The sequence below is a fragment of the Lonchura striata genome, chromosome 3, assembly GCF_050655825.1.
Source record: "Lonchura striata isolate lonStrDom1 chromosome 3, ASM5065582v1, whole genome shotgun sequence".
NCBI lineage: Eukaryota > Metazoa > Chordata > Aves > Passeriformes > Estrildidae > Lonchura > Lonchura striata.
The window spans coordinates 44586702-44609340 of NC_140705.1; the positions used below are offsets into that span (position 1 = coordinate 44586702).

The following is a 22639-nucleotide window of genomic DNA, read 5'->3' on the forward strand; positions in this document are numbered from 1 at the left end:
AGTGTCTTTTGCTATATTTAGACAACCAGGGATTAATTGTATGCATGCTGAAATGCTGTCCCTTGTAATAAAATCACACTAAACTATTCCTAACTTCAGTGGCTCTTGAACTAGACACTTAGGGCCTTAGGCCTTACTTAGTAGCACGCGTGAGGCATGCAGGATCAGGGTCTCAATTGTTTTATAATCAAACTGAATGGTTTACAAATCTCTCTACTTGTCTATAATGCAATACATCAGGAATAGTTTGTCTGCTAATTTTATCCGGCACATCTTCTGAAGCACACTGCTTCTCAGTCCATGCTATTGTATCTTGTCTCGGAGACAATGTTGGACTAAATCTAGTCCACCACAGTCTAGGTCGGTATCAAGCCGGGTAAGAACTGATACACAGAAGTTGCCATATGAAGTATTTATAACTACATCCATATTAATAGCTTTTATGTTCCTTGGTTTTGTGGGTCACCCCTTTATTCAACCCATAATTAACTACATCTTCAAGTGAGGTACTTTGGAGGGCTTTCTGCTAGGGCATAGCCTCTAAGAGGGAGGTACAGCGAGATTGTATTCACGTGTGGACATGTCTGAACACGTTCCTGGAATCACCCACAGGCAGAGTGAAAGTTTTCAAATTACTAAATTAGACTCTGTATTTTAAAGTTTACCAGAACAGCTCGTGTGCACTAATAATTTTTGACCAGTGAAAATGAGTACAGAAAAGAAACAGGCCTAATACAACTCTTGGAAAAATTTACCGGGTACTTGGAGAGGTTTGAACGCTTTCCACTGGGCCGGCCGGACAGGGCTCCGGGGCCGCAGGGACGGCAAGAAGAGAAGCGCTGCCCTCCCCAGGCGCCAGCGGCTTCTCCAGCCCGCCCAGCTCCGGCGCCTTCCCCCATCCCGGCGCTCCCGCCCCGTTGGGGCGGCTCCTGCGCGGCACCGCCCGCCCGTGGGCGGGCCCTGCCGACCCGTGCGGTTTGGTTGAGTCTCCCTGCGTGTGTCTATAACTTTGTGTTGCTGCCGGTGGTTGTTAGGAGGAGGGATGTGGAAGTCGGCGGCGAGCAGGGTGACAGGCTGCTCGGGCGGGCTGCGGCGGCGGACGGGCTGGGCGCGGGCGGATCGCTTGCCTCTCGCCGGCTGCTCGCAGGGGGAGCGGGCGCTCTGCCGTTTTCCCATCCTTCGCCTTTAAAGGGAAGGCTCTCTGGAGCTGAAGGCGCAGGAGCAGCAGGAACCATGCAGCAGCGCTGCTTCTTCCTCCCGTGAATTCGGATTTCGATTGCTGCCGGTTGTGGAGGTGGCTCTCGATCCAGCACCCCCCCGCCGTCTCCCGCCCCTCCCGATGTGGCTTTGCCTGCCTCGTCTGCCTGCGCTTTTTAAATGACTTAAGTGAAGGGGGGAAAAACTGTCAAGATGGCAGCAGCAGGAGCAAGGAGGTTATGAATGTGGTGTTGATGCTGGAACAAAACGTATTCTCTTTGGCAGCCCTAGGGAGGGCTTAAAGCTACTGGACCTGTTGGAAGACTGGCGATTTGATTTGTTCCCGTTGCATTTGCTTTTTCCCTGCAAGAAGGAGGATTTATTACTATTTTTTTTTTTAACCGAGCAGCCCCCGGGGTGGCCTTCTCCTGCCTCCTCGTCCGTCGGCTGTGAGATTTTGGGGGGTTGCTTGCGCTTGGCTTGGGGGCACTGCAAAGTGACAGGTTTACGCTAGTGTGCAGTTGGATGTATGCTAAGACTTCGGCTCCCTTTAGGGCGTTTTGAAGAAGGAAAAAGTCTTCGGTGTAACCCAAAGGACCGCTCTCCCTGCCCTCCCGCCGACGGAGGGCGCGAAGGACCACCCCCCCAAAAGGCAAGATATCTGCGGAAGCGACGAGGAGCGAGCTCGGAGGCACCGGGGGCGTGAGGGGGTCTTCTCCCGGCTGGATACAGCGCGGTTCTCGCTGAAGCTACTTCTGCATCCGCATGGAGTGAAACATAAACAAACGCACACACGCACCGCGGGAGCGGCCGCCGCTCCGCCGGCGCGGAGGTCAGCGCCGCGGGCACCTCCGGCACCGCCCGGCCCGTGCTGCCGCCCTGCGCGGCCGCTCCGGCTCCTAATCTGATTTTTTTTTTTTTTTTTTTTAACTCCCTCCCTCCCCTTCTCCCCCCGCCTCCCAGCTCCGGCGTGCGCATCGCCCGCGGGGAGCGGGGCTCGGGGCGCAGCGGAGAGCCGGCCAGCCCATAGCGGAGCGCGGCATGCCCGCCCGGCAGACCCCCGCCTGCTAGGCTCCCGTCGGCACCGAGGAGGCGGCGGAGGAGGAGCGGGGTCGGCGGCCGCCCGCCCGCCCCGTCGCAGCGCCCCGCAGCCGCCCGCGGGGGAGGCCAAGATGGCAGAGGCGTCGCCCCCAGCCCCGCTCTCGCCCCTGGACGTGGAGCTGGACCCCGAGTTCGAGCCGCAGAGCCGCCCCCGCTCCTGCACCTGGCCCCTGCAGAGGCCCGAGCTGCAGGCCAGCCCAGCCAAGCCCGCCGGCGAGTCGACCGCCGACGCCGCCTCCATGATCCCCGAGGAGGAGGACGACGAGGAGGAGGGGGGCGGCTCGGCCATGACCGTCGGCAGCGCGGCTCCCGCGGGCGGAGAAGCAGCGGCGGCGGCGGCGGCGACCACCGCCGTGCCGGAGGAGGCGGCGCGGCTGCTGGCCCCGCTGCCCGGCGGCGGCCCGGAGGGACCGAGCCTCTCGCCGGGGGGAGCGGCGGCGGCGGCAGGCGGCGGGGGGCTGAGCGGGGGCCCGGCGGCGGCGCCGAGGAAGTGCTCGTCGCGGCGCAACGCGTGGGGCAACCTCTCCTACGCCGACCTCATCACCCGCGCCATCGAGAGCTCCCCGGAGAAGCGCCTCACTCTCTCCCAGATCTACGACTGGATGGTCCGCTGCGTGCCCTACTTCAAGGACAAGGGCGACAGCAACAGCTCGGCCGGGTGGAAGGTGAGGCGGGATCCCGGGGCCGCGGCGCTCCCGCCGCGCCGCCCCGACGGGCGGGCTGCCCCTGGAGATGCAGCCGCGGAGCGGGGTGCTGGCGGCTCGCCCCGACAGCAGCCCGCCGGGCGCTGGTTGTGCTGATGGTGGTCGCCCTGTCGGCTTTGCTTTTTTTTTTTTTTTTAGGAGAGGGATTAAGGAAAGTTTTGTCTCTTTCTTGTCGCTTTGTACAAGCGGTGAGGGCTATTGACTCTGAGGGCAGAGTACGCGCTGGAGCTCAGTTGACTTTTGTGATGCAAAAGCACATAAGCAGAAAGATAGAGGGAGAGAGTAAGAAAAATGAAAAATATTTGTAAGGTGTGTGGGTTTTGCTTTGCCCTTTTTTTTTTTTTAAGTTATGGTAACACCGGAGGTAGTTAATGCTGGAAACGAGCAGAATTGCTTTGATGTATGGTCAGTCTGCATCTCAAAGCTCAAATACAGAAAGACTTTATTATTTTTGTCAAGGAAACCCCCAGTTTTTTGCCCATGTGTTCCTCAAAAGCAGTAGAGGGAAATTCGCGTTTTGACATTTCTTCATAAAGTTAATCAAAGCATGGAGTTATTGGCTGTTCAGCCCCTGGAATGCGTGGTTTGTGATTCCTACGTTTCCAGTGTATGAGAGCACCGTCTACTGATAGTCCCAGCATTTTCTGTCCAGCACTGCGACAGTGAGCAGCTAAGAGTACTACCGTTTTAATAAGTGAGGGGGAAAAAAAAAAAAAATATCTGGTTTTGTGGCTTGTTTGCTCAGCGCGTGCAAAAGCACGTTGCAAGCAGGCAGGGTTTTACCCTCAAGAAAGAGTCATATAAGGCCTACCAGGAGCCAGAACTGCATGTAAAGCACATTTGAAGTGATTTTCAGAACTGCTTTTTTTTTTTTCCTTAGTTTTCCTGTTCATCTGTCAGCGTCTGTTGGACGCCAAAATGTCACATACTTGCAGCTGTACAAAAATGCAGGTGCTGCTTGATGCCGATACTGTTTGCAGAAGGAAATCCCAGCAAGGTTCAGTTGCTGCTGAGGGCCGATACTAGCAGCATCTGACACTGAGTTTTTGTATGGATGGCTGAAGGTAAATTTGCCAGCAAGTTCAGTGCTTTTATAGAAAAAATTAAATTTTCTCTTTGAATTTAGCTAGATTTGGATCAGGTGATAACTTTCAGTATACAAATTGGTCACAAATGCTGTATAGATGAAACATTTCTGGCAGTTTCTGTACTAGCAGCCTTATCATGTATTTTGGTGCCCGAGTAGGACTTGCTGCTAGGAATTGAAGTGCGGCTGTATGATTTTTACCTTCCAAATGAAGCACAGGAGAGGAAGTATTTAGTTGACAGACTTGTCTTAGGCTGGAGAAAATACAAACACAAAGTTTACTGCTGGCATGGCTAGCTGAAGACAAGGCTTTTAAAACCACACATATTTTTTTACAGCTTTTTTGTGTGTATTAGATGTTGAATTTTGATCTGACTTTACAAGTGTGACGCAGAATGTGCTAAAGGGTTACATCTTCCAATGACAGCCTGTGCCTTCATAAGTTGTTCGGTTTCACACACAAGCAGTGGCTTTAGATGTCAGCTGTTACGGCAAATCCAGCATTTTTATCTGGTACTTTGAATTTTCAGTGAATTCTCAATATCTTATTCAAACAAAGATTTACCTAACAATGGGGGTAACACTGTTTTGAATTTGGTGACAAAACTCCTTTTCACTTTAGCAGAAGCAGAATCTGGGCCATAATATGAAGTGCTTACATTGATTAGTATCCTTAATACTGTAACAATTTTTTTGACACTTTATACTGTTAATTTGATATTGATTCCTTTGCTGAGCAGCATTAACTGGTACTTGGAGGTAATTAAAATGTTAAAAACTTGGATCCCTTGAGATTCTTCTGTTATAATTTAGTTCAGAAGTTTCTCACAAGCCTTTAGGATGACCTTTCTCAGGACATGCAGTCACACTGGTAGCAGCAAATTCTGCCTCTGATTATGAGATGTCTCTAAAGTTAGGGTAAGACATTCAGTCACATTAACGATGGGTGTAGTTGTGTGTGGGTGGTAGGGGCATACTGGAAGGGGCCAGGGGGAGGTCAGGAGCTAATAATTCGCCAGGCATCTGAAACTGGAAAACGTAAGTCCTTAGCAAGGCTAGGATTTTTTTTTAAGTGCGTATACATTCAGAAGAGGACTACGTCAGTTTCTTGGCTGTAGAGTAGTTTAGTTTGTGCAGAGGCAATATTCTTATATGGGGACTCCATCTTAGTCTCCTGATATTAAAACACATTATATCTTATTATCATCTTTGTTTCCTTCCCAGGTAATGAATACAACTCTTCAGGAACTAATGTCAGCTTTTCACATTAGACTTCTTCAGATTGCTGGTTACACCAAGACTTTAAGTGAACAGAAGATAGTTCTGTGTTAGAAGGCTTTTACCTTAATTTAGAATATTTTTGCACAGCTAAATTAATCGTTGAAGGTAGCAAACTCATTTAACAATAATCTGCTCTGCCACTGAGTGGGAAAACTGTTATTTTCAACAAAGGGAAGACGAGAACTTGGTCTTATTACCTTATGTATTATTATATATGAAATATTACTACTGTTTCCAGTGAGATGTGCTGAACAACATAATCCATAAATATAGCTGGTATTATTCTCCTCAAACAATTATTTTAAGAGCTATAAATTAGAGTTATAACTATCACTTTTTTTTTTTCCTGCCTAGGACATTAAAGCAGAAGTGAATATTTCAGATGTGGTTAGGAAGGCATACATTACGTTTCTGGTAATTCGGGTAAGGTTTGCCCAATACACCCCCCCAACAATCTCCTTTGCTTCCCTCTCCCCCTGGCCCCAGTGGGATGTTGGCTAACCCAACAGTGCCTGAAGCTGACTAGGGCAGTAGTGCACGGTGCAGTGCTGCAGAGGTGCCACACTCCGGACACTTCTGTGTGCCGCGGGCAGCCCCAGCTGGTACAATCCCATACACTTCCAGACCACTGGAGAGGGTTTCCATGCATATTCCAGTATCGGCTTCTGTCTTGAATACTTAGAGAAGGTCGGTATTTATGTTCATCATCGCCGAAAGCGGGAAGAGATCCCAAGGTGAGCTGGTTTCACCCTTGTGAAATTCACTGTGCCAGGTGGCTGTTCCAGGTACTTCTTCAGAACTCCCGATGACTAGATCTTTCCTCATTCAGGTATCTGTTACCCAATCGAAGTCCTTCAGTCACAAAACTAGTGTGCCAACTTAAAAACCAGGTTTTATCTTACTAGTATTTAAGGTGAAGCACTCACTTCCCTCAATAATCTTGAAATAGGAAACTGAAAAACCTTCTTGTATGTGCACGTAGTAGAGATGCCCAGTTTCACTACAGTTTAAGTAATTCCATACCTCTTCCCACGATGTTACTTTGTAATTTCTTGCAGCACTATCTTGTGAAACAGTCTTTTCTACATGGAGAGTACACTAGGGGGACTATTTTCCTCTTTGTTAAGTGATATGGCAAGACTGAATCTCGTCCTTTATAGAGAGATACCAGCAATTCCCAAATTTAAATGTAGCTGATTTGTTTTGAATTGTTTTTCATATCAGAAGCCTATTCTGTTTTCCAGAATTTGTTGTATTCATCTTCCACATAGAAGATAAACACTAGCTGCTGGGGAATTTACTTTGAAGGGGAGATTTTTGTAAACTTTGTACATTTCTTACCATGTTTTATTGGCCAGTATGTACCAAAGGGCTGCAGTCCCTTCGTTGTAGCAAATGCACGAGTTTCTTCTCTAATTACTGAGACTTGAAAAGGCTTGAGAAATTTGCCAGTGATGTAGACAGATGTCTAAATCTGTTAGCCAGATGCTGATAAGCAAGATGTGTCGGACTCTTTTTATCATCTTCTTGCAAAGATGTGAGGAGGAAGTAACACCACTCTCTTCTTCTCCTTCCTTGGATTGATACACAATGTCTTTATCAGAAGTGGCAACATAAAACTGGAGTCTGCGTCAGTTTCTTTTTTTCCTCTATTGACTTTTAAATTTCTTTTTTATTTCTTTAAAGGTTCTGTTTCCCAATTAACTGCTAACAGGAATATTTTTTCAGCTTTATATTATATTTTTAAAAATATATTTAAAATATATTAAATTATAAAATTATATTTTTAATATATATTTTTGTGTTGCCTTATTCTTCTGTACCGAAGAGTTTGAGTTACAAACTGTAGCCTGATTATTTTAAGTTTTGACCCACCACAGAGAGCATGGATTTAAGCACATGAATGGATCCTTGGGACTTCACTGGGATTACTTGTGTGCTTAAACTTTCTGCTTAAGCATCTTACCTGATCAAAGCCTTACTGTGTTGTGCTTTAACAAAATACTCAAACATTTGTAAATGACTTTTGTGCTGAGCAGTGTAAAGACGTGTGGTTCCAGTGGTTGAAACCACTAGATAACAAATGTCTTTCATCAAAGAAGAGTATACTAGAGGAGTATACTGTAGTAGCACAGTAACAAACGACTTTTTAAACTTTCTAGTATAAACTATATGTAGATATTAGCACATATTATTATTTCATATCTGTAATGTATATCAGAGATCTCACTTTTCCCCAGCTCATGCAGGCAGGTGCCAGCTATTAGAGCAGTGAGAGAGAGACCAAGTAAGTAGCTCTCCCAGAATCATTCACATTGTTTGGTCCACAGTGTGACAGTGAGGAGCACCTCTGCTGAAGGACTTGTTAAATGCAGATAAACACATCACCCTGGTGAATGTCTTCATCTGGAAAGAATCACAGGCTATGATAAACTCAACTTTTGATGTCAATGGAAAACTTCCAATCAATGATGATGTGGTACTGCTGGATAGTTATCACAGCCAGGTAGACCTGCATGATAAATGCTGGAATTGATGTCCCTCCATTGTTCAGAGATATAAGGTTACCTAAAACAGTCATGCAGCAATTGAGGTTGTCTGTAATAGATTTATTAGTGTCAATATTTGTACATATTTAAAATTTGAGCATATTTAAAATAGGAAGCTTGAGGGTCAGAGGTTGGCTTCTACTTTTACTTGTGTGTTTCAAAGTACACAGTTAATGCAAGTAAAAATTAAATCACCTTGATGGCAGCTATATCTGATGTATTGTATTGGCTTGAACAAACTGTCTGAGACTATGAGGTTGGGGAGATGAAATGTCCTGGCACGTCTGCCCTGGACTTCCTGCCTCTGCTTGGTGTTGTCCTGGTGAAGCGAGTGGTGTCTTACTCTCGAGGTCATTTTGTATTCGGGTCATTTTGGTGGTGCTACACTATTTTGCTGTAATCCTGGGAGATTAGGGGAGGCTGGGCACGTGCTGGTGCTTTTAGAAAGGCGAGTGATTAGGGTTAGCTGTGTGGTTTTGTCAAAGCTCTTTGTGCTGATGTGGACAAAGTAGCAGCCCGGAGTGGAAGGTAGGCAGCTCTGGGGCAGCCCCCTGCAGCCTCCTGCAGCGGCTGGGTGGGTTTCAGCCAGCTCACCTGGGCTGGATGGGTTGAACAAATGTGAAACCACCCCAGAAAATTACGGTGGGTGTGCTGGCTTCAAAGGGAGGCCGAAGGGATTGCGTTTGAGATAGGGAGAACTGAGGATAAGCAGCCAAAGCATTTCTCTAGGTGGCAGCCTCCTAAAGGTGCCCTGCTAGATTTTGGCAGCCACTTATTTTGCGTGGAAGTATGGAAAGTCTTTTGTGAGGATTGTTTCTTATTTGCAATGCAATTAAAGTGGGTCTTGGTGTAGTGGCAGCTTGCCAAAGGAGAAACTGAAAGTGTTTCTTAATGCAAGTTGCTGCTTAGGCTAAAGTCTGCGTGCTCTTGTTTCTCTCTCACTTGTAGAAAAGCCTTACTACTATGTCTGCCACAGAAAACATGCCCAAGGGCAGCATTACAAAATGGCAATATTAGTTTGCTTTAGAGGCAAAGGGCCCTCTGCGTTTGGAGGTACTCTGTCTGGAGAAGGGCAAGCTCTGACCATCCTCCTGCTGATTCGTTCCCCTTGCCGTGGAAAACTGAGATTCTCAAATTGGCTTTGGAAAGGACCACAGCTTGGCCAGGCCCTGGAACAGAAGGTGCTTCCAGGTCCGGCAGATAGTGACAATCCCGATAAAAGCCTGGTTGATAACAGCACTCAGGGAGGTGCGGGGGTTTTTTTGATGTGGCTTTTCTTGGGACTGACAATTATGTGCATAGTGTGGCAGTTCAGGGACAAAATGAAGTGTTTGAGTAATGTGCATAGTCATGCAGTTTTCTGTACTGCTGTCTCAGCACACCATGAGTTAAGTGAAGATTATGCTTAACCTTTTATTTGCACTTCTTTTTGTGCTTCTACAAACTTAGGCTGTTCTGTTACAATTTCCTGAGCGTTGCCACACACCAAGCTTGGAAAATGAGGTGCATTTAGCCAATTTATGGCCTGACATATGTTAATTAACATTAATTACCTGCTTGAATAGTCCATTTAGCACTTATTATTAAAAAGTGGCTTGTCTACAGAAGGGGATTTCCCTTCAGAGTGAGATGTTTTGTTCTAACTTGCTTCAAATGAAGTCAGGTTGGGGTATCCCGGGCTTCTCTGCATGGCTGCACCAGCTTCCTGATGCTCTAGTTGTGTGTGTCGGATACAGTTGTACCACTGATAGGCACCAACTCCTTACCCATATGTATTTGGCATTTATTTGACAACGGCTTAGCTTCCCAAGCAAACTAGCATGTTTCCAAGCATTTTCTGCTAGTGGTGGGTACAGCTCTTGCTCATCTGCTTGAGGCAAAGAGCCATGCCAGGAACTGCAGGGGCATCTGGAGTCCTGTGGTGATGTGACCCCAGTCCTTTTGGGGTGAAGGAGTAGGAAAAGCTCAGCTGTGTGAGGCTGGAGAGGGGATGTAGGAGTTGCTGGGACACACCGTGGTTCCTTACAGGGAGGTCATCTTCTGCTCTCTGTGGATGAGGATGATGGACCTTAGGGCTCCTGGAGCCTTTGAGAGCACCACTGGAGTGGAGTGTCATCTCCAGCAACAGCAGGAGTCTTGCTGGACTCATCAACTACATTACCTGAATTATCTCCTGGGTAGTGTTTTGGGTAAGGGTTGTCATGGATCATTGGTCTAAAGTCTGTGAGGGGAGTAAGAACCAGAGAGGACTTGTTAGATTTCCAAATACCAATACTTAAAAAAAAAATCCGTGCCTCAATTTTTCATATCCCAGTTTCTCATTCCTGTCTTGGGAGACTCCAGGGACTTTATGTCCTACTTCACCTTCCCAATTGTAACACCAGTGGGAGGGTTGCATGTTGCATTTCCCAGGGAGGTGGAGGGCTGGCTCGTAGCTGTGCAGGGCATGCTGTGCAGTTTTGGTTTGGGATACAGCTTGGAGACTGATGAAAAGCAATGCCAGCACAGTGTGAGGAGTTGGGAACAAATGAATGATTGCATCAGTGCTCTGCCTCATCACTGGTGTGAAGTAGCAAGGGAGATGCCTTCCAGTAGGGCTAGAGAAGATCACTGCTTTTTGCCAGAGTGGTTTCTCCTGGTGCTGTGCTTGGTTGTGAGGTCCAGGAGGAGCCCCTCTTGCCCTGCAAAGCCAGAGTCCTTTCTTTGGGTGACCCACCTTGTAGGTTTACTTGAGGATTGATATGCCTATAATGCTGTTTTGCAGGGAGTTTGAGGGAGGTTGGGAGTTAGCAGCTTAATCACTCTGTGTGTGTCCTACCTGAACTTTGCTTACTGGGGCAATTTTCTTTATCTGTATCCTGGTACCTATTAAAAAATAAAGGCTATTTAAATACTTTTTCAGATTCCTTCTTAAGATTTCACAGACAGAGAAGTGCCCTTCTGTGGATTTGTACTAGTAAAGAAATGCCTTGTGAAAATTAGCTTTTTCAACAGATTTGTGCTAACAAATTGAGTGGATTCCTTGCTCTTTCACAACATGCTACATACTTTAGTGTTGAATTATGGAATTCTGGGTTCTCACATGAACATGTTTATTTGGCAGGGTGTTATTTTGCTTTTCTTTATTATTTTTCCCCTGATGGTGAAGTGTCTACTTGCTGCCTTTAAAGATGAGTGTAAGGACAGTGTCTTCTGGTACAGAAGGGTAGAGGCAGCCTATGGACCATTGTTGGAGGAGCTGGTGAAGCAAGGACAATGCCGTGTGGCACTGACAGCTTGTTGTCAGGGCCCTTGCAGTGTGTGCCTCCAGTTTTGGGTGTCAGAAGGCTGTGGGTGCAGGGCTCTGCCTGTGCAGCCTGGGGCTGCTCTACACCTGAGTGCTGCCTGTGGTCAGGTGCATTTCCATGGGGTGAGTCACTGGATCACGCCACTTCTTCATCCCTTCGCCTACTGCCCGTGCCGAGGTGAAGGGTGGGTCTGTGCTGACGTCTCCACACCAAAACCCAGTTGAGAGCTCTGGAATGAGGGCAGGAGGCAGGAGTGCTGCCAGAGAAGCCATTTTCCTCCTTTGACACCTACCACTCACACTGCTTTCAGACTCTGTGTTGTGCTGTGGGTCTGCCTGAAGGCTCCTCGTAACCCAGCCCTCAGCCTTTCAGTGTCTTCAGGCCAGCCTATCTCCACATCCGTGGCCTTCCAAGATCTTTGCCTCTCTCCAGGGAGCAGCGGAGGCCATGGCATTTCCAGGACCATGATCAGTGGGTGGGACTCAGTGTTAGAAAAGAGTTTTCAGCAGGTTTGCTGGCTCCTGAGTCATGTGAGCAGAAAAGGGCAGGTGTGTGCTGCTTGCCAGGACTTGAACAGGGAGGTAACATCTGCTTATCCCAGCCCTAGAGGAGTGGGAGACGACAGATAAGCTGGAAGACTGATGAGGACAGACGGCGGTCTGCTGTGGGAGGACAGATAGAGGAACACCCAAAAACATCAGGATGTGTCTGCTGGGGCTTTGCTCTGCGTCCTGGCTGCTGGGACTGCTCAGTTGGGAGTGGGAATGAAGAAGAGTTTGCATGGATGTAGGTTTATGACAGTGCAACTTTCATGGGTAGGTGAAGTAAAGAGGGCAGGTCTGAGTCTCATCCCTGCTAAAGGCCATGTCAAGGCAGGAGCATTTGCATTAGTGCTAGACAGAGTCAAGCCAGCAGTGCCAAAAATCCTGGTTGCAGCTGAGCCTGAGCCCCGTGTGAGAACTGAGTATGACTAGGGAGCATTAGTAACAATGTCTTACTTAAGTAAACAAAGCTTTGTTTAAAAATGTATTAATTACCTAGTAATATCTAATACAAGCTGCTCTCCTAGTCTAGACAGTCAGCACCTCTGACTCTGAAGACCATTTGCCCTTATAACTTAGTGCTTTCTCATACTGTATCACGTTGATTTCTATGCTTTTTCCAAAATAGGATGCAGAAGAATAAATATATTATTCTAAAGAAATAATTTTAGGGCATGGGCTGAATTCCAGGGCCATATTTGTTTTGTCTAGAATGTGGACTGAATTGTCTTGATATGTACTCACATAGCAGTGCTTTTAAATCCTGCTGTATCTGGAGTTTTTTCTCTCCACACTATCTCTTCAAACACCTATTGCAGCTCTCCAAAGACACATTGTGACCAAGGTTAACCCCACTTTCTTACATGAAATTTGCAGTGTAAACATACCTTTAAATGTGAGACTTAATCCAGATCAAAAGTTTCCGACTCTGTGTGAACCCCAATCTTGTGTAAATATATTTGCTAAGACTTCATGGAGGATTTATCAGTTTCACATATTAAGTTGTAGATATGCTTTAGTACATAAAATTTGGCATCTGACAAGTGACAACAGTGCTCAAGAAAGAATGTCTTATTGTTAGTGTTTCACAGGCTCCCACATTATCACCACTTTTGCTGATTAGTTTTGTGCAGAGAGCAGTGATGTGGTTTCCTGAAAGCCTGTAGCTTACTGTTTGTTCTGCACAACTGCTCTGGACCTTGACTAATTTTCAGAGAATGTTTTTTTTCAGGAATTTGTACAAGAAGGTGACACCAGTTCAAGCTGTGTCCCGAGATGCTTGTAAGCTGAGACATGTGGAGCTGCTGTCCCTGTGTTTGTGCAACACGATCTATTGTGCCTGAGTTTCACTGTATGGGGGAATTCAAAACCGTTTGTGTGAGATGTCAGGTTTCAGAGTGAATGGTGCTTCTTTAAGTATGCATCAAGACCGACAATGGGAGGCTGATGACCCTTCTATGCCTTTGTAGGACAAGAAAATTGGCACTGATAAAGATGCTGCCACTGTAAAAACTCTTGAAGCATTTTTTGAATTTGTTGCCTCAGCCATGTATGCGTCCCAGATAAGTGGGCTACATCTAAAATCTTTGATTCGCAAATGGAAGTCACGTCAGAGCTGTGCATGAATTGGGACAGAGGTTTCCAGCCTAGTTTGTACAGCAGCCAAAAGCTCCGACCTAATATTATGTTCATGATGTTGACAGTGTGATTTTCACTTCCCATGGCATGTTGAGTTATATTTCTTGCCCCAGTGCTCTTCTATCCTGATTCATGCATGGCAAAAATACTTCTGATTAAAATGTACTAGAAGGCTTGCATGCTTGGGGTAGGAGAGAAATCTTTTATAAGGAACTGTACTATATAAAGCTATGGGGAAGGGAGCTGTGGTGCTTAGGAAGGTATTTGAAAATCAATAGTGAGGCCATTTTCCATACAAAAAAGAGGGGAAGTGTGTAGTCCATAAGGTAGTGGCATACGGGACTGGGAGGAGGAAGGATTCTGTGAGCTAGCAGTAGGGTGTAAATCAACCTGATGTATGTTCATAGACATCTGACGTCTACTGGCCTAGTGGGGTAGCTCAAAGCAGGTGGAAGAAGCATATTGTTTACCTAATTAGAAACATAAATAAATCTTTCCAACATTCTTCTAAATTAAAATGCATTTGAAGCATATGTCAGACTTCTCACATTCAGGAAAGATCTCCTAAAACCCCACCGTTTCTCACGAAGGCTGTTTCTAGCCCACTTTCTGCTGGGCTCTGCCAGGTAACAAGTGTTCTTGGTTGGAAGATGGAGTGGGATGTGCATTAGCTGCTGGAGAATGCTGGGGTTCTTCTTGAGTGCACCTGTACTCCTTTTTAATCAGAGGGAAAAGGTCTATTATTTGAGATGATAGACCAGGAAATTGGAATAACAAAAGAAAATTATCATTGTTGAAATCATTGAAGACAGGATTTCACTTCTGTATTTATTGAGGAGTCAGTGGGAAGCAGGGCCTGGGCCGCAGTACAGTCAGAGCAGCTTCATATCTCCAGTGTATTTTAGACACCAAGGAGACAAAGATGATGCTAATTGCAAGAGAAATTACTTAACTGCTTTGTATTATGTGTGAAATGAAGGGGGAATAATGCTGATTGAATGACCTATTTTGACTTTCTCAGTATAATATGTTTAATGTTTTAGTCTTTTTCTGGACAGCGAATTATAATTTTATCAAATCCTGCTGGAAATTAATATGTGTCTGGGCAAAGTTATTTTATCCTCACAGTTTTAACTCCAAAGTTACATGTTGCTACTTAACTCAGTGGCAGGAGTTTTGTCTTTCAGCTGGAAAGGGCTTTTGCCATACAGCACAGTGACAATAGTACTTTTTGTTTTATACAAAATAGGGACCTGTCAGGAGGAATATAAAATAAGGCACTGAAATAGTCTAATTTAGAAGGAGAAGGGGCATAAATCTCCACCTCTCTCTGATGACAGAAGGCCAAAGTACAGCAGAAATGTTTCCCTGCTTGTAAAATGCCAGATGCCAAATGTAAAATACCAGAGAGGTTGTGCTGTTAAAGGCACAGCTATATCTAGCCTCCCTACAAGTTTTTCAGCCTTATTTTCAGTATGTGAGGGGGTTCTTAGACAACGAAGCAGCTCTGTTAGGGTCTTCTCAGCTTATTGTGCAGTTACAGAAATTGTTTGCTGTTTTGGATCAGTGTAAGGCAGAATAATACTGAATAAGTCCCAGATGAATGTGGGTGGTGAAAGGAGAAAAATAATTTCAAATAAAGAGGGGCATTATCAGCTGAGCAGCCAGTGTTGATCCTATGGTGCTGAAAAATGAAAGCAGGAAAAAGGCACTTTTTTATTAAGAATGGAAATTTTAGCTGTAAATTCTGTTCTGATCAGAGTTTGGTATTCTTCTTAAACTTGCAGCAAATTAACAGTGGTGCAGCAGTGCTGTGAAGCACTGAGAGGAAGAACAGAAGTAGGAACAAGCCTCCAGAACTTGAGAGAATCTTCAGATTCCCTGGCCATTTTGAACAACATGACCTGTAGTGTCACTTGCAGCTGCTGGATCCGAGAGTATAAATAGTGAAAAGAACGCTGATTTGGCCAGGATAAAATGTTCATTTTGGGTTTTTCCAACAGCTGTGTCAAGACTTAACCCTGGCAAAAGCTTCTCATGTGTCATTTCTATTCAGGCTTTTACTAAGCATGTCGAATGACAATGTTCTCTAATTGAAACTAAGAAAGGAGGAAAAAGGTAGTAAATTGAGAAATAGTGTGTATTTGGTATCTTCCCAGCCTGAAGGAAAAACACTGCTTGAATTGTATGATAACAGTTGTTTGAGAAATTAAGTATGGATTTCTTTTGATTGTAGTTGAATCATGACATCTTACTAAATTTATCCAGTTTTGAGTGCCTCCTTTCTGGTTTGACATTTTTGTTGGTGGCTGTTGGTTGTGTTTGGTTAAAAAAAAAAAAAAGTTTTTCATTGTCACAGAGGTGGTATTTTCCTTATTTTTTGCAGGAAATTGTATCAGATATCAGACAACAAATTCTTCTAGGTGATTACAGACTTGTGGGGGTCAGCAGCTTTCTCCCTAGGAGTGAGTCGGTGGATTTGAGCAATGCCAGTGATGGGTTCACCCTATTTTCTAGGAGCTGCCAGGGAGATTTTGCATGGTTTGACCACAAACTGTAGATCACTGGAGTATCTCAATGGATAGTTTTCACTGTTCAGTGAAGGGCCAGGCAGAAGTACTAAATAAGAGCATTCTTTATTTACCCAAAAACCTACACAGAAAAAAGTATCAATAGTCAAATAGACAGAAGTCAAGTGCTTGGGAAGTACAAAATATCAGAAATAAATTTGCCTCTAACACTTGAACACTTGAAATTACTTCTCATGCCGGCTGTGACGCTGTTATTTAGTAAGGAGCTCACAGGCTCCATCCACCCCCACTCTCCCTGTTGGGCTGGATCCTTCAAGGGGTACTCAGGGTTTCAGCTCGTCCCCGTACTCTGTGTGGGCCCTGTGCCACAGCTGTTGCACTTGGCTCTGAGTACAGAAACACGCCCTTCCTGGTGTGTGTGTCTGTGTCATTTGCCTCAGTGTCCATAGGTTTCCCTGATGAGCACTGTCCAGCGCCAGATCTTTTCCCCTCCCCTCTCATCCCAGTCTCTTTTTCTGTGATTCTCATGCTCCATGCATCCCTCCTTCCTTTTCCTGTGACCTTCCCCACCTCTGCCCATCCCCAGTGGTTTTCATATCTGTTCTGCTAGTCCAGCTTGTCTGTTTTTTTGGTCCAGCTCCCCATTCCACATTTCTCCCCCGCCCCAGGACTGTGTATTTCCTGTGTCTTTCTTGCCTATCCTGGACCACTTATCCTGTGTCTAATCCCTGTTTCAGTTCAGGTTTGCAAAGTTATTAGTGCTGAGGAACAAACAGGGTTCTGGAGTAGGAAGTGTTGGACAATACAAGGTGTAGGTGGGGCTCACAGCACCACCTATAATTTAGAGCACTGTTTATATTTTTAACTGATCCACCCTTAGGTAAGCAATCAATGGTGCTGTCAGTGTGCAAATCCTTAGTCATTGGGATAATCCTGCTCCTTCTGCTGATACTGGGTACTGAGAGGTTGCTCATTTGTGTAGGAGATGGAGGGTCCTGTCTCAGAGAGACTGGGATGTATTACTTCTCTGTGGCCTGACCTAGACACCAAACAGCATCTGAGAATCTACAATTCACAGGGCTACTGAGCTGTCTCTAAAGTGTTTAATGGTATAGGTAGTAATTGCTCTTATTTCCATGGTGAGGGGCTGTTCCTTTTTCCTTCCTTATCTGTGTAGAGAGGAGATGTTCAAGTTCCTCACTGAAAAAATAGAAGCCATGAAAGTGTACAGTCCATAGTCATAGCATATTCTGTGTCCTCCAGTAAGGACTCTCCGACTTGATGGATTTAGACTTGAAAATATAATGATATAGCTGACCTTTTCTGATATCACTTCATGGTTTCTTGTACCTTCTGCCTCTGATACTAACTTCATGTTTGGTCTTTAATGGTTCTGGTAAAATGCCTTCACATCTAGGGAAGCTGATGACAGTGGTTTTGTTATCAGAATTAGATTGAGAAACTCATACTGAATTGTGGTGCTAGCTAGACCAAGTCATTTATTGGTGGGAATAACCTTGTATTGAGCTGTTAAAGAGCTTGGCATAGAGTGTGTCATCTATGAGTCTCTTGTTCCTTCATGATAAAAGTTCAAAACTTTAGTCAGGTTAACAGGGTGTCCTGTCCTCTTTCCATTGCAATAAAGTGTATGCAAGCACACGTTGCAACAAATAGTGCAAAGGCAAGTCTAGCACACCCTGCTTTTTACCCTGCAAGAGAAATCTGCAGTTTGATCTCTGCCACTGCTCTCCAGCCACTTAGGCAAGGTGGTTGGCTGAGGGTAGCTGATGCCTTTCAGGTGCAGCACTTCAGTTTCCCAGGCTATTGATAGCGGCTGTTTAGACACAGCTCTCTGGTCACGATATAGGGGGGTTTTCTGATGGTTGCGGTGACCTTGGGGGGAGAATTAGAGTGGATGTAATGTTTCCAAGAATTGGAGACGCCTGTGCCATTGCACTGGTGCACATTGCTGAATCAATTACTAGCATTGGTAGGATTTTGCTTTAGGGGAACCTCACAGCTATATCACAGTCTTGTTTATTAGTAGCATATTGCTAATTTGTTTTAATACAGAGCCAGATATTTGCAGGGAGAGGGAACCTCAGTAGTTGGTTTCTGTGAAGTATTTTCCCTATACACAGCACTGTTGCAGTGCATACCCCAGCACTATTTCTCACTTTAGTTTTTAGGAAATTTTTATTAGCTCCTGTGTGGAAATAAATTTGGTATAAGGCCATCATCCTTAGACGAGGAATTGCAGCATGGTGCCCCTACCTTTTCCAAAACCATTGATGACAACAAGAACTCTCAGCATGAAGATTTTCTAACTTTTTTGTAATGTGTCATTTTGGTGACTCAGTCTACTGTGGTGTAGGCCCCTGGTGAGCTTTTGCAGAAAGCCTTCCCAACAAACCTGTGCACCCTTGATCAAAATCCATACCACCAGCCTCTCCTGCACCCACTGCTGTCAGTTTACTGTGTTTGTAATTGATCGTCAAAGCGTTACATCTAATTCAAGTGGTGGTAGAGCTTTCCTTGAGATGCCTGTGTAGTGTTAAGCCAGTTAGGAGTTACAAATGTAAATATGTTTACAGAGAAAAGAGGAATGCATGAAAGCTGGTATTGCCTAAACAGCCAAAAGCAGCATGATTTTATGTTAGAGGGACACTGAAAACGTAGGTAGCCAGAGTGTGCTTCCAGAAGTCAATCCCAGCCAGAAGTGCTCGCAGTCCCTGCCTTCAGATGCACTGCCCATCTGCTGTAGCTGCTGAGGCAACATGGGGGAGAGGGCTCAGGAGTCCGTGGGCATCCTTGTGGAGTTTTGTAGGGAAGCTTGAAATGCCAGAGGGAAGCGTTGGCTGTATCTGAAGGGGTCTTTGTTTTAGATTTTCCCAGGCAGGAGCAGTACAGCTGGCAATAAAGTGACTCCTGACGCTGGTGTTTCATAACTGAAAGTTCAGCATTTTTCACAAGCTGTCTTACTTGGGGTTGTGAGCACGGGCACACACACACCCCCTGCACACCCCCCCAGCACATTGTTTACTTCCTCTGTAAGTTCTGGGACATTCAGTACTAAGGAGCATGATACGCTTGCATAAACACCCCAGCCAGATTTATCTCTCAAGCCTATCTTTCCTTTCCAGTCTTGGAAAGTGATTAATCTGCAGCACACATTTTGTTCTTTGATTGCAGGGCATTATTCTGTAATCATTTACAGTTTTGCAGAGCCGTAGCTCTGGCTTGATGGAGCATTTCTGTCATGTAGCCCGTGCTGTTGGCTGAAGCTTTAGCTGCGTAATGCAGAGGGAGCATTACCCTGTATCTCTGTGTCCTGTTAAAACTGTTTTCTATTTACATTGCCTGGTTTCTGCACATTCAAAAACATTCAAATGTGCACTTTAAAGTGCAGATAAGTGTCTGCAGCAACACATGCTGAGGACTGGTTTGTAGGTTTAGGAGCAGTGTCAGTTACTGCAGTGTGCTGGCTGCCAGCTGAGGTTTTCCTTTGCATTTATGGAGAGTGGAAGAGTTTAAGTAACTTTTGATTTCCATGCTGCAGGTCATCTATTGAAGGCTGCATCAGTTAGAAATGGGCAATTTATGTAGGTACAAGAACTGTACATTATTTCTTAGTGTCTGTGGAAAAGAAGAAAGTGAAGAGATTAAAGTTGAATCAAAAAATCTGTCCTGTCTGTACTGCACTGAGGCTTCTCTATGTGCCCTTTTTGTACCTTGTTTGTTAGCTATTGTGCAAGGAAAGGAGATGGAAGAGGTAGCAACCTTGAATTAACATGTTGTGGGTTTGAGATAAGGCTGTTGAGCAGAGTTTTGTTTGATGCAATTCTCCATGCTGCAACCTCTTCTTTCAGTAGAAAGATATGAAAAGTAGGTAGAAAAAATTCAAAGAAAACCTTGTTACTTTGGGTTCTGACATTGTGGTAATTTTCTTTTTTGCAAAAGAAATGTGCACTTTTTTTGGTCTACAAAGGCCCTGAAGTGGATGAGCCTGGTCTAGTCACCCATGAGACTTTTTCCAAAGTCTCTCAGAAATCTGGCCCACAGCATGTCAGATAATGCATTTTTCCATCACCTTATGACAAACCAAAGTCCTATAGTTATAAAACAGAGACCACAACAGCAATGGATTGCATGCAGATACCAGGAAAAACTGAAGGCGCTGCAGGTACAGCACGTCTGTTAAATGAAATATCCAGACGATTCCATTGAGATCCCAAGAAAGTTTTGTGTATTTTGCTGCTGAGAAGTCAAGACAAAAAAAATCTTCCAACAGCCTTCCTTGTCAGTCTGATCTTGAGGGCAGAACAAAGAAGGGGGGCTTTCTGACTGCAAATCCAGCAGTTGTTTAAGTGGGCAGGTGTCAAGAAGAGTACCCTGCTCTGCCTTGGAGATCTGACAGTGCTGGACCAGGGAGAGCAGCAGCTTCACTCCTCCAGCAATGGGCTAGGCCAGTAGTAGTGTGGTATTTTAGTTTAAACTCCTGTCCCCTGATTTCTGATGTAGAGGGGTGTCTTGAACGTCTGGTCACAAATGTCCTTTTCCCATCCTATAAATGTAAATGCCTGAATTCTAAATAAAAAGGAGCTTAAAAGCAAGGAGGAGGAAGGCTAAGGGTCTTTGGAAGCAGCAGCTGTTTAGGGAAACTATCAAATTGTGTAAGGAAAGGACAGGTTCAGAGTATGTGCATGCATGAAGGTATCCTCCTGCCTGGGTTGTGCTAAAACCCAGGATTAATGTTCAGTTGGTGCACCCAACTTTAAGCACTGGCAAGTGAGGGGAGGTGGCTCCAAACAGGAGGCAGAGTGTAGTGCAGTGCTGCTGAAGTGCCTGTGCCCTTCTGGCATGGCTTGTGGGCCAACTTCAGGACCACTGGGAGCTTTCTCTTACTGCACTTGGATGCATGCCACAGGGCCGTGGAGTCAGGGTTCAGCTTTGCTCACCCCAAATCTCTTATCACCTCAGAATGATTTGTAACAGTTGTATTTGTTTGTCTTTATCAGTGAGAGATGAACCCCTTTAATCTCTATTGTTTATGTTACTGTTTATACAGAGTACAGCTGCCCACAGAAAGATTTCTAGGACATACTGGGTTCAGTACAAAGGAGCTTCACACTGGAAACTTGAGGCCCCATTCCATAAGGCAGAAAGGAGCCTTTGCCTCAGTGTGGGTTAATTCTTCTACAGTCGGCTGAGTAGGCAGGATGATCATGGATAAAGAATGAGGCTGGTCAACTTATGTCCAGAGTAATATTTCAGGGAGTAGGAGGGGTTTTGCTTAGCCCTCCAGAAGCATCAGAGCTAATGTCATGCTGAAGTTACGACTCATGCAAAAGCTTTGGGAGGTAAAGAAGCTTTGGGCTTCAACACATTAAATTATGGAAGAATACATGCATTGAAAGCAAGGTCCTCTTGAGTGGAACACATGCCTCTAAGGGAGGCTTTGGATAAGAACCAGGTGCTGAGAACATTTGTTGGAGCATCCCAACCATTCACAGAGCTTCTGCTTGGAGCTCAGTAAAAATTTAGTCTGCTCCTGTGAATAGCCTCCTCTGCACTGTAACTGTGGTGCTAATGCTTTACCTCCACTCTTGCTTGGTGCAAGGGTGGGTGAAAACAAGATCTGTTTGCTTTTGCAGTCTGTATGGGTGAGTTTAGAAGGTGATGCCGTGGGTTTCGATGCAGAGGGACCATCTTCCAGATGCAGAGGAGACACTGACTCTTTTTCTTCCATCACATCAGCAGAGAACACCTGAATGATGGAAGTGTCCCAGAAGGGTGGAAAAGTGTGATAAATTGCATGCCACCATTTTATCCTATTTCAGTGCAACTGAAAAGCGAGTGTGGTGTTCTTTACCCAAGAAATTTGTTTTTAGACAGAGTAAGATCATTGCTAGGTGCTGCAGGTGTTGTGGACCTGCACAATTTTTGACAGTGATGGCTGCAGCTGGGGCAGATCTTTAGAGAGGACTTGAGCTGTGCAGCCCTAATAACAAGTGTAACAAACCCAGCAGAGACTGGAATGGGCAGTGGGGATATCTGAGGGCCTAGCAGATGACAGGCAGCTCCTCTTTACCACCACCCTCTAGCTAATTGCTGACTTTCAGTCCTTTCTCTTCCCTGAACTGTGAGGCATCAGAGATAACTCCTGCCTACAGGTCACCTACAAGGAAAACTGGACATTAAATTCTAAACTTCTAACCAGGCTTACATTTTACTTCTTTATTTAATGCTAGAGACTAGTTCTGGTCTTGAAGGCACCTCCTGTACAATGTAAAACAGGGCCCAGGGAAAGGAAATGAAATCAGAAATGGAGAAAAGTTATTTTAATCATAAATAGCTGTGGTAGGAAGGTAGATGTTTGTATGTGCAATAGTACAGTACCTACTGTGTGTATTTTAGGAGAACCTGAGAATAGCAGCTGTGCCGAAATTCTTGACAGTGAAGTCAAATATAGTTTAGGTTAAAAAAAAAAAAAAGTGGCTGGGGAGGGTGGATTTGCAGCGTGAAGCCTGTCCGTGTTATCTCTGCCGCATGGCAGAACAGCCTGTGACTCTGGCACTTGCTTGTGAACACACAGTTCCCGTAATGGGATACGTCCCGCTCCTATCGGTGTGGTATTGTGCCTGGCTGAATGCTCCCCACCTCCCAAATTTCCCCAAGAGCTACAGTTGGATGACAGCTTTGTTTCTCCAAAGGCTGCCTGT

General features: G+C 45.4%; 1 protein-coding gene across 1 annotated transcript in view; it reads left to right on the plus strand.

The window, feature by feature from the left end:
* Positions 1-2246: 2246 nt before the first annotated feature.
* The window catches only part of FOXO3 (forkhead box O3), an 88096-nt gene continuing 67703 nt past the window's right edge, over positions 2247-22639 (plus strand). The window contains exon 1 of the mRNA XM_021553805.3: positions 2247-2963. Within this exon, the coding sequence (XP_021409480.1) occupies positions 2370-2963 (594 nt within the window). The 5' untranslated portion in view covers positions 2247-2369. The remainder of the gene's footprint in view (positions 2964-22639) is intronic.